General features: G+C 42.4%; 1 protein-coding gene across 3 annotated transcripts in view; it reads left to right on the forward strand.

The window, feature by feature from the left end:
- Nucleotides 1-15,853, forward strand: part of nipbla (NIPBL cohesin loading factor a) — a 529,062-nt gene that overhangs the window by 281,343 nt on the left and 231,866 nt on the right. For all 3 annotated transcript variants that reach the window (XM_060834051.1, XM_060834059.1, XM_060834067.1), the window contains 3 exons: nucleotides 10,856-10,936; nucleotides 11,684-11,784; nucleotides 12,105-12,246. In XM_060834051.1, the coding sequence (XP_060690034.1) occupies nucleotides 10,856-10,936; nucleotides 11,684-11,784; nucleotides 12,105-12,246 (324 nt within the window). The remainder of the gene's footprint in view (nucleotides 1-10,855; nucleotides 10,937-11,683; nucleotides 11,785-12,104; nucleotides 12,247-15,853) is intronic.

Consider the following 15,853-nt stretch of genomic DNA (forward strand, 5'->3'; position numbering starts at 1 on the left):
GTCTGTAACATCCTTGTAAATCTTTTTTGCACCCTTTCCAGTTTTATGTCATCCTTCCTGGCAGGGTGACCAGAATTGTGTGCATGACTGCAAATGTGGCCTCACCAATGTCTTTGGGTCAGTGCGGTGGCTCAGTAGTTCGCACTGCTGCCTTATAACGCCAGGGATTCTAGGTTCAATTCCACCTTGGGCGATTGTCTGTGTGCATTTTGCATGTTCTCCTTGTGTCTGCTTGGGTTTCCTCCGGGTGCTTCAGTTTCCTTCCAAGGTCCAAAAATGTGCAGGTTTTGTGGATTGGCCAAGCTGAGCTGTCTGTAGTGTCCAGAGATTTGCAGGTAGGTGGATTAACCGTGGGAATTATGGGAATTGGATTGGATGGGATGCTCTTCAGAGAGTCTATGTGGACTCAATGGGCCGAATGGCTCTATCTGAACAGTAGGGATTCTATGATTCTTGCACACTGTATCATGACGTCCCAAATTATGTACTCAGTGCCCTGACTGATGAGGGCAAGCCAAACCCTTCATCCTGTCTACCTGTGATATTACTTTCCGGGAACTGTGCATGCACACCCATAGATGTCTCTGTTCAAGGTTAACTGTTACAAGTCCTATGCTAGTTTGCCTAGTACCTTGTATTTATCTGAATTAAACTTGCATCTGCCATTCCTCGGCCCACTGTCCCAGATTAACCAAGAAACTGTTATAGTCTTAGATAACATCCTTCGCTGTCAACTATGCCACCAGTTTTGGTGTCATTCCCAAATTTACTAGCCATGCCTCCGATATTCTCATCCAAGTCGTGTATATGAATGACAAATGACAGTGGACCCACCACTGATTCTTGTGACACACTGCTGGTCACAGACCTCTACTCTGAAGAACAACCCTTTGAAAAACACCTTCTGTTTCTTGCCATCAAGCCAATTTAAACATAGAACGTTGAATGTTACTGCGCAGTACAGGCCCCTTCGGCCCTCAATGTTGCACCGACCTGTGAAATTAATCTGATATCTATCTAACCTACACCGTTCCATTATTATCCATATGTATGTCCACTGCCCATTTAAATGCCTTAATGTCGGTGAGGCTACAATTGTTGCAGGCAGCCTGGTGCATGCCCCTACTACTGAGTAAAGAAACTATCCCTGATAGTCCTAAATCTAACACCCCCCAATTTAAAGCTATGTCTGCTTGTGTTAGCCTTCTCCATCTGAGGAAAAAGGCTCTCACTATCCACCCTATCTAACCCTCTGATTATCTTACATCTCTCAATTAAGTCACCTGTCAACCACCTTCTCTCCAACGAAAACAGCCTCAGATCCCTCAGTCTTTCCTCATAACACCTTCCTTCCATACAAGGTAACATCCTAGTAAATCACCTCGGAACCCTTTCCAAATCTTCCACATCCTTCCTATAATGCTGTAACCAGAACTGTATGCAATTGGCGTGGCTCCGAAACTCAATCCCCCTACCAATGAACACCAACACACCATATGCCATTGTAACAACCCTGTCAACCTGGGTGGAAGCTTTCAGGGGTTTATGCACCTGGACACAGGTGTCTCTGTTCATCTACACTGCCAAGACTTTTACCATTAGGCCCAGTACTCTGCATTCCTGTTATTACTTTCAAAGTGAATCACCTCACGCTTTTCTGCATTAAACTCCATTTACCGCCTCTTAGCCCAGCTCTGCATCTTATCTATGTCCCTCTGTAACCCACAACATCCTTCAGCCCTATCCACAACTCTGCCTACCTTAGTGTCATCCACAAATTTACTAACCCATCCTCCACACCCACCTCCAGATCATTTGTAAAAATGGCAAACAGCAGTGGCGTCAAAACAGGTGAACATCTATCCCATCTAATCGAGTAGCCTGTATCTCCGTATTCTCACTAACATTGCCCTTTTCCAATGTGAGTACTGACAAAAAGTATTCATTAAGTGCTTCCTCATGGCCTCAGATTTCACACACAACTTCCCACTACTATTTTTCGTTGGCCCTAATCTTACGCTACCATTTTTTAAAATTCCTGATATACCTATAGAAGGCTTTAGGGTTTTCCTTAATCCTATCCGCCAACAACTTCTCATGTCCCCTCTGGCTCCTCTTAGCTCTCTCTTCAGATATTTTCTAGCTGACTTATAGCTCCCAATCCCCCTAACTGAGCCTTCACACCTCATCTTCACATTAGCTGCCGCCTTCCACTTGACAAGAGCTTCAACTTCTTCAGTAAACCATGGCTCCCTCTGTCGATAACTACCTCCCTGCTTCATAGGCATATACTTATCAAGGACCCGCAGTAGCTGTTCCTAAAATAAGCTCCACGTTTCAAGTGTCCATCCTCTGCAGTTTCCTTCCCCATCCGATACATCCCAAATCTTGCCTAATCTCATCATAATTGCCTTCCCCCAGGTATACCCCTTTCCCTGCAGTAGATATCTATCCCTACCCACTCCTATTGTAAACGTAACCAAATTGTGGTCACTATCGTTTAAGTGCTCACCTAGTTCCAAATCTAACACCTGGCCGGGTTCATTCCCCAGTACCAAATCCAGTATAGCACCGCCCCCTTGTTGGCCTGTCTACATACTGTGTCAGAAAACCCTCTTGCGCACACTGAACAAAAACTGACCCATCTAAACTACTTGAACAATAGTATTCCCAGTCAATATTGGGGAAGTTAAAGTCCCCCATAACAACTACCCTGTCATTCTCGCTCCTATCGAGAATCATCTTTGCTATCCTTTCCTCTACATCCCTGGAACAATTTGGAGGTCTATAAGAGGCCTATAGAAAACTCCCAACAGGGTGACCTCTCCTTTCTTGTTTCTAACCTCAGCCCAAACTACCTCAGTGGATGAGTCCCCAAACGCGGCTGTAATACTCATCTTGATTAATAATGTCACACCTCCTTTCCCCTCTCCTTTATCATCATCTTTGTTCTTACTGAAACATCTAAATCATGGATTCTGCAACAACCATCCCTGTCCCTCCGTCTATCCATGTCTCTGAAATGACCACAACATCGAAATCCCAGGTACCAACCAATGCTACAAGTTCACTCACCTTATTCCGAATGCTATTGGCATTGAAGTACACGCGTTTCAAACCAACATCCTGATTACCGGTACCCTCTCGTGACCTTGTAAACCTATTCCTGACCTCACTAGATTCAACCTCCTTTACATTGGAACTACAGGTGCCCATCCCCCTGCTGCATTAGTTTTTGGCTAACTCCAATTGGCTAACTCTCCCTGGATCGTGTATGATTGATCATACAGTACAGCAAAACTTTTATTAATCGATATCTATGGGACCAGGAATATGCTGCTTGATTATCTAGAAGTAAACATACCCACAGTAACCCCTGACCAAGTGTCACTTTGATACATAAATATTCCTCAAAAAATCAACACACCTCCGAAAATAGTTATAAAAACACACAGTAAGCAATAGAAATGTAATGCAGGATATATATTTTGAATAGAATCATAAAATCCCTACAGTGTGGAAAGAGCCATTCACTTCATCAAGTCTGTCCCACCCCTCCGAAGAGCATTCCATCCCAACCCAACTCCTTATCCTATCCTTGTAACCCCGCATTTATCATGTTTAATTCATCTAGCCTGCATATCCCAAGTCACTATGGACAATTTTAGCCTGGTCTATCCACCAAACATTGCACATCTTTCGACTCAGATCTTTCGAGGAAATCAGAGCACCCATCCAAAACATCTGCAGACATTGGGAGCACGTGCAAGCTCCACACCGGCATACAGGTCCATAATGCACATCAGTGTTATACTTTATTTACCGCATAAATACATGGACATCACTGTAGTCCATGATGTTTGAGATACAAAGCTTTTACAAGTTTATCAAGAGTGCTGGTTAAGGTGCCAGTTAAAACAAGGTTTGCTGTACCTTGTTGAAGGCCAATTTAAAGTACACGAAGACAACACCTACTACATTGCCCTCATCTGTCATCATGGTCACCTTTTCAGAACAAACTCAATCAAATTTGAGAGCACTATTTCGTGCATACAAAGCTATGCTATCCCTAAGCAGTCCTTGCCTTTCCAAATGCATGTAGATCCTATCTCTCAGAATCCTCTCCAATGACTAATCCATGGGTGATGTGAGGTTCACCAGTTTGTAGTTACCTTAGTTGTCCTTGCAGCCTATCTTAACAGCTGGCATAACATTAGCCACACTCCAGTCTTTCAGCACCTCACCTGTGGCTGTTGATACTGATATCTCTGGTAGTGGCCTCCCAATTTCTTCCCTAACCTCTTAGTTTCCTTGGATACGCTTGATATGGTTACTTGGATTTATCTATCTTTATACATTTTAAGACCTCCAACACAACTACTTCTGTAATGTGGACTTTTTTTGAGACATTTCTATTTAATAAGTTCCCTAGCTTGCATGTATTTCTCTAGGGTAATTACTGACGAGAAATATTTGTTTAGGATCTCACTTATCTCCTGTGGTTTACACGTAGCTGACCTCATTAATTTTTAAGGTGCCCTTGATAAGTATGTACCTGTCAGACAGGGAGGAAGTTGTAGAGCACAGGAGCCATGGTTTACCAAAGAAGTTGAATCTCTTGTCAAGAGGAAGAAGGCGGCTTATGTTAGGATGAGATATGAAGGCTGAGTTAGGACAATTGAGAATTACAAGGCAGCCAGGAAAGACCTGGAGAGCCAAGATGAGCGAGGAGGGGACATGAGAAGTTGTTGGTGGATAGGATCAGGGAAAACCCTAAAGCTTTCTATCGGTATACAAAGAATATTTTTAAAAATGAGTAGAGTAAGATTAGGGCCCATCAAGACAGTAGTGGGAAGTTGTGCATGGAGTCAGAGGAGATAGGGGAAGCGCTAAATAAATATTTTTCGTCTGTTTTATTTCCAGTCTGAATACCATGTTGTCAAGGAGAGTACTGAGATACAGAATACTAGATTAGATGGGATTGAGATTCACAAGGAGGAGGTGTTAGCAATTCTGGGAAGTGTGAAAATAGATAATCCCCTGAGCCAGATGAGATTTATCCTAGGATTCTCTGGGAAGTCAGAAAGGAGATTGCTGAGCCTTTGGCTTTGACCTTTATGTCATCATTGTCTACAGGAATACTGCCAGAAGACTGGAGGATAGAAAATGTTCCCTTGTTGAAGGAGGGGAGTAGAAAACCCTAGTAATGGTGGACCAGTGAGCCTTACTTCGGTTGTGGGTAAAGTGTTGGAAAAGATTATGGGAGAGGGGATTTATAACCACCTCAAAAGGAATAAGTTGATTAGGGATTGTCAGTATGGTTTTGATAAGGGTAGATCGTGTCTCACCAACCTTATTGCCTGCTTTGAGAAAGTGACCAAACAGGTGGATGAGGGTAAAGCAGTTGATGTGGTGTATATGAATTTCAATAAGGCATTTGATAAGGTTCCTCATGGTAGGCTACTGCACAAAATATGGAGACATGGGATTGAGGATGACTTCGTGGTTTCAATCAGAAATTGGCTAGCTAAAGAAGACAGGATACTGGTTGATGAGAAATGTTCATCCTGGAGTTCAGTTACTAGTGATGTACAGCAAGGATCTGTGCTGGGTCCACTGCTGTTTGTCATTTTTATAAATGACCAGGATGAGGGCAGAGAAGGATGGGTTAATAAATTTGTGAACGACATTAATGTCTGTACAGTTGTGGATAGTGCTGAAGGATGTTGCAGGTTACAGAGGGACATAGATAAGCTGCAGAACTGGGCTGAGAGGTGGCAAATGGAGTTTAATGCAGTGATTCACTTTAAAAGGAGTAACAGGAATGCAGAGTACTGGGCTAATGGTAAGATTATTGGTAATGCGGATGAGCAGAGAGATGTGTGTGTCCACGTACATAGATTCCTGTAAGTTGCCCCCCTCCCCCAGGTTGATGGGGCATTAAGAAGGCATGAGGTATGTTAGCCTTTATTAGTAGAAGGTTTGGGTTTCAGAGCCATGAGGTCATGCTGCAGCTGTACAAAATTCTGGTGCTGCCACACTTGAAGTATTGCATGCAGTTTTAGTCACCGCATTATAGGAAGAATGTGTAAGCTTTGGAGAGGGTTGAGAGGAGATTTACTGGAATGTTGCCTGATATGGAGGGAAAGTCTTACGAAGAAAGGTTGAAGGACTTGAGGCTGTTTTCGTTAGAGAGAAGAAGGTTGAGGTGACTTAATCGAGGCATATAAGATAACCAGAGGGTTAGATCCAGTGGACTGAGAGTATTTTTCCTTGCATGGTGATGGCTAGCAAGAGGGGACATAGCTTTTAAGTTGAGGGATGATTGATACAGGACAGATGTCAAAGGTAGTTTTGTTACTCAGAATCGTAGGGGTGTGGAGCACACTGCCTGCAACAGTAGTAGCCTCGCCAACTTTACAGGCATTTAAAAGGTCATGGGATAGGTATATAGATGAGAATGGGGCAGTGTAGGATAGATGGACTTCAAATTGGTTTCTCAAGGCAGCGCAACCTTGAAGGCCTAGGCCTGTATTGCACTGTAATGTTCCATGTTCTATTTACTGCCTTGTTACTCTTTTGCCCTTAATATACTTGTAGAGTCTCTTTGGATTCTCTTTCACTTTATCTGCCAAAACTATCTCATGTTCCGTTTTTGCTCTTTTGATTTCCCTCTTAAGTATGCTCCTATATACCCTTTTCAATCCATTAGATTCACTTGATCCAAGGGATTCACTAGCTGTGACATAGGAACTAGGCACAGGAGTAGGCAAGACTCACAAGTGTGGCGCTGGAAAACCACAGCAGGTCAGGCAGCATCCGAGGAGCAGGAGAATCGATGTTTCGGGCAAAAGCGCTCCCTCATCAGGAATGAGGGTTCTGGAATGAGGAGTAGGCAATTCAGCTCTTTGAACTGGCTCTGACATGCAACATGATCATGGCTGATCTTACCCTGGCCTTGACCCCACTTTCATGCCTGATTCCTTTACCCTGTATTTCATAAAAAACATATTGTACTTCTATCTTGAATCTGTTGATAGTGAGATCAGTTAGCTCAGTTGGCTGGTTAACAATGCAAATGGATGCTAGTTGTTTAGGTTCAATTTCTGTACCAACTGTGACTCTCCTGGGGGGTGGCTCAGTAGTTACTACTGTTGCCTTACTGTGCTAGGGGCCCAGGTTCAATTCCAGCTTTGAGTGACTGTCTTTCTGGAGTTTGCACATTCTCCCGGTGTGTGATTTCCTTGAAGTGCTCCAGTTTCCTCCTATAGTCTAAGGATGTGCAGGTTAGGTGGATTGGCCATGCTGAAATTGCCTATAGTGTCCAGGGATGTGCAAACTAGGTGGGTTAGCCATGGGAAAAGCAAGATTGCAGGGTGAGGGTAGGAAGCTAGGTCTAGGTAGGATGCTTTTCAGTGGACTAAATGGACCGAGTGATCTGTTTCCACACTGTAGGGATTCAATGTTTCTGGTACAGAAAAGGTTTACCGGATGTTGCCTGGTGTGGAAGATTTTAGCTATGAAGAAGTGTTGGATAGACTAAGTTGGTTTTCACTGCAATGCAGTAGGTTGAGGAGTGACCTGAGAGGTTTATAAGATTGTGAATGGAATGGATGGAGTGGAAAGTATGGAGCGTTTTCATGGAGGAGTCAGTTATTACAAGACACAGGTTCAAGGTGCAAGAGGGAAAATTTAAGAGCTAAGCAAGACAGGTTTTTTCTCACACAGGGTGGTGTCTGGATCATGTTGCCAGAGGAGGTGCTGGAAGCAGACACAATAGCAGCATTCAAGAAGCACCTGGATGAATACATGAATAGAAAGGGAATAGAGGGATATGGATCCTGTAAGGGAAGACATTTTTAGTATGGCAGGGCTGTTTTTTCTTTGTTTTTGTGCACTCTGGGGCAGTGAGTTCCATAGATTCATAACCTTCTAAGGAGGTAGGTTCTCCTCATCCCAGTTTTGAACCTGCCTTCTCTTGCTCTATACCTGTAATCACTTGTTCAAGACTGTCCCCCAAGGGGAAACATCTGTTCAATGAGCACCTTATCAATCCCTTCCAACATTTTATATATGTCAATAAGATCCCCTCCCCCCATTTCTTCTTAACTTTAGTGAGTACAAGCTCTAGCTTTTCAGCTGCTCCTCATACGACAGCCCTTTCATCCCTGCGATCAACCTGGTGTACCTCATCTGAACTGCCTCCAGTGCCACCAAATCCTTCCTCAAGGAAATCAAAACTGGACTCACTGTTCCCAGTGTGGCCTCACTAACGATTTATATATTTGTAACAATACCATACTTTTATTATCCAGTCCTTTTACAATAAATGCCAGGATCCAGGGAGTTTTTTGGCATGGAAACAGATCCTTTGATCCAACGAGTCCACACTGACCGTGTTCACAAACTGAACTAGTCCCACTTGCCTGTGTTTGGCTCATATCCATTCAATTCATGTACTTATCCAAATGTCATTGAAATGTTGTAACTGTACCTGCATCCACCATTTCCTCTGGCAGTTCATTCCACGCATGAATCACTTTTATTAAAAAAAAAGTTGCCCCAGTGTCATTTTTTAAAACTTTCTCTTCACATCTTAAAAATATTCCCCCACCCCAGGGAAAAGACCCTTGTTATTCACTCATCTATGCCCCTTACGATTTTATAAACCTTTATAAAGTCACCCCTCACCTTTCTTTTCATGTGTTCAATTTGCTTCACGTTTAAATAATTTTTCCTTTTATTTTTCTGGCCAAAGTGGACAACCTCACACTAACAAATGCCACCTCCCTTTTCTTGACCAGAATCTCAATATCTCTAGTCATCTAGTATTCCCTACACCTGCCAACCTTTCCCTTCATACTAACAGCAACATGCTGGCCCTCTCGTTAGCTCATTTTTGAAAGCCTCTACGTGTCAGACATCCGATTACCTGCAAACAGCTTTCCCCAATTAATCTTTGAAAGTTCCTGTCTAATACAATAAAAAATTGTTTAGCCCCAAATTAGAACTTTAAATTGTGAACCAGGACAGCCAGAAACACACACAATTCTGCTTCAGGTTAGCAGCATGTGAAATGGGGTCCTGCAGGGGTCTGGGCTGGTCCCACTTATTAGAATGTTTAATAACGATGATGAGGGGATTGAAGTTATAGTAGCTGAATTTATGGATGATACAAAAAATAGGTAGGAAACTATGTTGTGAAGATGACTTGAGAAACGTAGAAAATAGGAAAAGGAGTAGGCCCTTTGAGTTTACTCCGCCATTAAATATTCTCCTATAGAGTGGTCAGATTTCTGGTCTTTCTCCATCTCAATGTTATATCACAATGAACATTCTCACCCAAATGTTCCCCTTTTGACACTTCATCCACTTGCTGAAAAATGTGTCGCTGAAAAAGCGGAGCAGGTCAGGCAGCATCAAAGGAGCAGAGAATTGATGTTTTGGGCATAAGCCCTTCATCAGGAATGAGGCGGGTGTGCCAAGCAGGCTAAGATAAAAGGTAGGGAGGAGGGACTTGGGGAAGGGGTGTTGGGAATGCGATAGGTAGAAGGAGGTTAAGGTGAGGGTGATAGGCCCAAGAAGGGCTGGGGGCGGTGAAGTCGGGAAGAAGATTGCAGGTCAAGAAGGCAGTGCTGAGTCTGAGGGTTGAGACTGAGAAAAAGTGGGGGGAGGGGAAATGAGGAAGCTGGAGAAATCTGCATTCATCCCTTGAGGTTAGAGGGTTCCTAAGCAGAAGCTGAGGACGTGGCTGAAGAGCTCAAATAGACTCGCTACCACAGCCACATCTCCTTCCTCGGCACCCCTGTCTCACTTCATCCACTTGGCCCAGCTCAATTGTCTGTCCCAGTACGAGCAACGTCGTCTTCAGAATAGTGAACGTTCTCTTCATGCATTTCAAAATTCCACCACTTTGCTACCCTTTATTTTAGTATTACCTCAATCAGCATTTGAGTAGTTCAAAGTTTTGATATCACTGCTCCAGGATTCGTGTTCACCTTTTATTTCCCAGCTCATTTGTTCCTCCCTTTTTCTCTTATTTGGAAGCCTATTAAACAAGCCCCCAACAATGTTCTTACTGTTATGTGTAGCCACGCAGTTGCTTGAGGGTCTGTGTGCTCTCGTTGCCATAGGGACAAATTGATATCTGGTTCTGGAGACCACTGACATGCATGGACCTTGGAAGTCCACAGAGTGACAGGAAAAATTTGAGGGAGCACAGGCCTCCAGCAGCGTGATATTATTTTTTTGTGTCTCAACACATAACCAGACATATTCTGTTTTAGCCTCTTCAAGGGCATCATGTTTTTTCCAACAGGGTAGTGTCTTTCCTAATGACTATTGTCTCCTCAACTCCTTTCTTTGTTATTAACTTCCCAGTTCTCTCCATATATAAACTGCTTCCATTGTTACTAGCAAATTATATTCTCAAACAGTAATTCTGCTGGTAGCCCAACCATTTCACATGCATTTTTCATAATGCGTTCTTAACCTGTTCATGTATTCATTAGTATTTTTTGATTGTTAAATTGTACCATCCCTTTATTTACCATTGTGAACATGTTTATTTTATGCAGCTTATTCCTCTTCTATGCATTTATATGCTGGTTCCCTTCCACCCTGCCAATTTAGTTCAAAGAACATCTTTGTATTAATGTGTATCTTTTCCTTTTTCAGTTGCAGATTTTGTTCATTCCTAAAGCATAATATTTACTATGTTTAGGAGCTACCAGAGTGAAGTAGTTGAACATATATGCAAAAATTGCCAAAGTGCTTGGGCCATGTATATACTATAAATTCTGTGCTGCCTGTCTTCCTGCAATGATGTATTGATTGTCTTTTGTTTGATGGTTAGGTTTCTTCCATGGGAATTACACCTTTTTTTGTGGAAAATGTTAGTGAATTGCAGCTATGCGGCATCAAGTTGGTGACAGCTGTAAGTGCAGTTACTGGAAATATTCAATCACTCTGTGTGTGTGTGTGTGTGTGTGTGTGTGTGTGTGTGTGTGTGTGTGTGTGTGTGTGTGTGTGTGTGTGTGTGTGTGTATATAGTGTGCCAAGAGTTGAATGAGTCTGCTGCAATTTGCAGTAATTCTGTTGAGCCATGTTTTAATTGGTTATATTCATGCTTTGAGACAACAGATTCCTTATTTAAATGCCACTGAGAAATTTGAGCATTAAATCAAGATTGTACTGTTGAAGGTCTTTCATAGGTCAAATGAGCCCCTTCAGATAGACCTAAAATTTGCTCAGGCACTTTTTGAGGAAGAGCAATGGAATCATCGTGGTCAATATTTATTTTTCAAGCAACGCTATTATAATGCTCTTTATTGGAAATAGCTATGCACAAATAATTTGCCGGATTTCCTACTTTATAATCGTATACACTATTAAAGTACTTAGTGCAGTGTTTGGAGACTCCTAGTGGTTATGAAAGGAGCTATATAAATGCAAGTCTTGTGTTCAGTCTGAAATAAACTCTCCACTAAAGGTGTTTACTGTGAATGTTCAGATAGTGTAAACATGCAGCTAATTCTCCCGTGGTGTTGAGAGGGCTGCCTGATAGCAATGTCGGAGGCAGCCTGATGGGCTGTCTTTCCATTCAGTGTTATAAGTGGTTCTAATACTTTTAATAATAAATCTGTCAAGTCAGCTGAAGATTTTTTTTTTAAACATTTGACAGGTGTTCTCAAGGTATGAAAAGCACAGACAGTTGATATTGGAAGAGATGTTTGCCTCACTTGCAAAACTCCCAACAACTAAGAGGAGCCTAAGAAATTTCAGGTAACCCAATTCACTTTTTTTGTGTAACAGCTGTGTGTCAGATTTTGTTCCCTTTCTACATTACCGTTCCTGTGACCTCTGCTTCACAATATCTTTTTTAATCTTTATTCAGAGTAGGTTTGTGCTTGAGCTGTTGGACATGTCTCACTTATTAAATATAAGATCTTTTAAAATCAATTTTCAGATGTCAAAAGATAATGTCTAATCCACAATGCCACAGAAAAATACAACTAACTGCCCCAGAATGTGTTCGTAGTTTTAACTGAGAGGAGAATCTTGTGCTGAATGAACCTTGAGATCTATTGATATTTATTTAACAGGTTAAATAGCAGCGATATGGATGGAGAGCCACTCTTTATTCAAATGGTGACAGCCTTAGTTTTGCAGCTGATTCAATGTGTTGTACATCTTCCAACCACAGAGAAAGATTCCAACACTGTTGATGATGACGGCGATAAGAAGGTAGGCAGTCCACGGAGTGATTACCTGTGAGTGATTATTTGTCTGGAATGTAGCCAGTGTGTTAGTGAATAACCAACAGTCCATAGTCCCACTAAGAACACAGAATGGGGTTCTGCAAGCAGATTTTAGGAAAGCAAGAAAGAGACAATAAGGTACTACCCCACAGAAAATAAATCCATGAATTACATTCGTAGCGCACACTAATGAGTAGGCAGACTGAGTAGCATGAATGGTGGTAAAGTTGGAGGGCTTACAATTCCTGGGACCTTGATGGAAGTTTTCTAGGAGGTCAGCCTTTACAGGCCAAGATGAGTTATACCTAAGCCAAATAAGGACCAATGTTCAAACAATTGTGGATGCTGGAATTCTGAACAGAAACCCAACAATTTCCGCAAATGTTCAAATATTAGAACAGTTCTAGTGCGGGTGTGGAGTGTTTAAGGTCATTTGGCACAGTAATGGGTACTTGGATTAGCAGTAGAAAGGAAAAGCAAATAACATGAAAGATTGAAAGTGACAGCACAACTTAGAAATAGTATGATATGGAGCTGATGGAAATGCTGTTGTCTTTAATCTAGATTAACATGTTTACATTAACACAGAGATCATGGAGGTGAAAGTGAGTACTATGGATGCTGGAGATTAGAATGGTGCTGAAAAAGCGCAGCAAGTCAGGCAGCATCTGAGGAGCAGGAAAATCAATGTTTCAGGCAAAAGCCCTTCAGGAATTCCTGATGAAGGGCTCCTGCCCAGAACGTTGATTTTCCTGCTCCTCTAATGCTGCCTCTCCTGCTGTGCTTTTTCAACACCACTCTAATCTTGACAGGGATCATGGAGTTGAATGTTGACTCAGAACAGGGCAAGACTGGGCACTGAATATTCCTTTCCGTTCAGGAATGAGAATGGAATAAAGAAAAAAGAATCAGCAATATTGCATGAGAACATTACTGCTGAGCATGAGAAATAGAGATAGGAGCAGGATTAAGCCATTCAGCCGCCTCATTCAATAAGATCACAGCTAATCTGCCCCAGGCCTCATTCCTCTCTTGTGACAGCTTTTCATAGCCATCTACCACTCTGGCATTCCAAACATCTATTTAGAAGAATCATAGAATCGTTACAATATGGAAGCAGACCATTCAACCCATCAGGTCCACATCAACCCTCTAAAGAGCATCATAACCCCCTACCTTATCACCAATAAATCTGCATTTCTCATGACTAATCCGCCCATCCCTGGATACTATGGGTAATTTAGCATGGCTAACCCACCTAACTTGCACATCTTTGTAATGTGGGGGAAAACCGGAGCACCTGGAGGAAAACCACACAGACACAGGGAGAATGTGCAAACTCTGCACAAACTGAGGGTGGAATCGAACCCGGGTGCCTGGCAGTGAGTGGCAGCAGTGCCAACCACTGAGCCATTGTGCTGCTTTTTACATCGTTTTAAAATACTTCCAGTGATCTAACCTCCGCAACGTTCTAGAGTAGAGAATTCCAGACACTCATGACCTTCTGGGAGAAAAAGTTGCTTTGCACCTTCTTTATTCTGTAACTAGTTTCCTAGTTTTGAGAATACCTCACTAATGGAAACATCATCTCAGCATCCACTCTGTTGAACCCCCTCAGAATTTTATATATTTCAATAAAGTCTATCCTCATTCTTGTAAACTATAATGATAAGTCTTGATAAGTCAACTCCTTCAGTACATCTTAAATAGGGGACCAAAACCGATGCCCTTATTCCAGATGCTACCTCACCAACACCCTGTATAGTGTAACAAGAATTTCCTGTTTTTAAACTCCAGCCTCCTATTAAGGCCAAAATTCTATTTGCCTTTTTAATAACTTACTGCAACTGCATGCGAACCGCTTGCATAAGAGTACCAAGGTCCTTCTGTGTTGGACTTTTCTCGAGTCACTCTCCATTGAAATAATAGTCTGCCTTCTGTTAAGAGGGTAGATAGAGAGAGATCTGTTCTTAACCCCTCCAGAGCATCTTATTTACTTGCACTTATTTTAAAAATAAAAGTGTTATTAGTGTAGTGGATGTATTCAATAAGCAACCAACTGGTGAACATTATGTAGTGGATCGACATCCCTGTTACTGTGCTGAATTAGTGTTGTAAAAACTAAATGAATAATGATCATAATTGCCCCAAGATAGTGTGATTTTCTTGTTCTTTATGTAAGTTAGCTGGCCAGCATTTATTGCTCATCTCTAATTGTCCTAGAGAGGATGGTGGTGAGCTGCCTTGAAATGCTGCAGGACTTGTATGTAGAAGTACCCACAGTGCTCTTGGGAACAAAGTTCCAGGATGTTGACCCACTGACACTGAAGGAATAGCAATGTAGTTTTAAGTTTCACAAACCTGAAATTGAAGCAGGAATAGGCCATTATGTCCATCAAGGCTGCTCTGCCATTCAGTATGATAATTGCTGATCATCCAACTCTACTCCTGTTGCCTGCTTTCTTCCCACATCCTTTGATCCCTCTAGTTCCAAGAACTGTATCTGCATCTTTCTTGAAAATACTCAGCATTCAGGCCTGAAGTTTCTTGTAGCAGAAATCCACCGACTGTGATGCCTGGTCATCGGGACCATCTGTCCTTTGTTTAGGCTGTCTAATCTTGTTCCTAAGTTTCTATGAGCTGGTGGCAGAGGCACGAAGCCTTGAACTTGAGCATTGGATAAAGAACAAAGACGAACTCTCCCAGTTATCTCTCTTTAAGTTATTCAAAATGGCTCCAGAGCATGGCGACAGTTGAAGTTTTTCACTCTCTTTCAAAATACAAGTGACAAATCACTCAATTCATTTTGCTGAACTCTAGTGAATATATTCCTAACCAATCCGGTCTTTCACAGTATGTCAATTCTGCATGCCAGGAATCGGTCTGGTAAAGCTGCTTTGCACTCTTTCAAAAGTCAGAATATTTGGCCTCTTGTTTTCATGCCTGTAACAACACTGCAAAGATGTGGTCTTACCAATGCTCTGTATAGTTCATAGAGGTGTACAGCATGGAAACAGACCCTTCGGTCCAACTTGTCCATGCCGACCAGATATCCTGACCCAATCTAGTGCCACCTGCCAGTACGTGGCCCATTTCCCTCCAAACCCTTCCTATTCATATACCTATCATGTACCAGCCTCCACCACTTCCTCTGGCAGCTCCTTCCATACACGTACCACCCTCTGAGAAAAAGCTGCCCTGTAGGTCTCTTTTATATCTTTCCCTTCTCACCCTAAACCTATGCCTTCTAGTTCTGGACTCCTCACCCCAGGAAAGAGACTTTGTCTATCTATCCTACCCATGTTCCTCATGATTTTATTAACCTCTTATAAGGTCACCCCTCAGCTCTGACGCTCCAGGGAAAACAGCCCCAGCCTATTCAGCCTCTCCCTATAGCTCAAATGCTCCAACCCTGGCAACATCCTTGTAAATCTTTCCTGAACCTTTTCAAGTTTCACAACACCTTTCCGATAGGAAGGAGACCAGATTTGCGCGTAATACTCCAACAGTGGCCTAACCAATGTCCTGTACAGCCACAACTTGACCTCCCAACTCCTATACTCTGACCAATAAAGGAAAGCATACCAAACACC

This window comes from Hemiscyllium ocellatum, chromosome 2 (genome assembly GCF_020745735.1).
Source record: "Hemiscyllium ocellatum isolate sHemOce1 chromosome 2, sHemOce1.pat.X.cur, whole genome shotgun sequence".
Classification (NCBI taxonomy): domain Eukaryota; kingdom Metazoa; phylum Chordata; class Chondrichthyes; order Orectolobiformes; family Hemiscylliidae; genus Hemiscyllium; species Hemiscyllium ocellatum.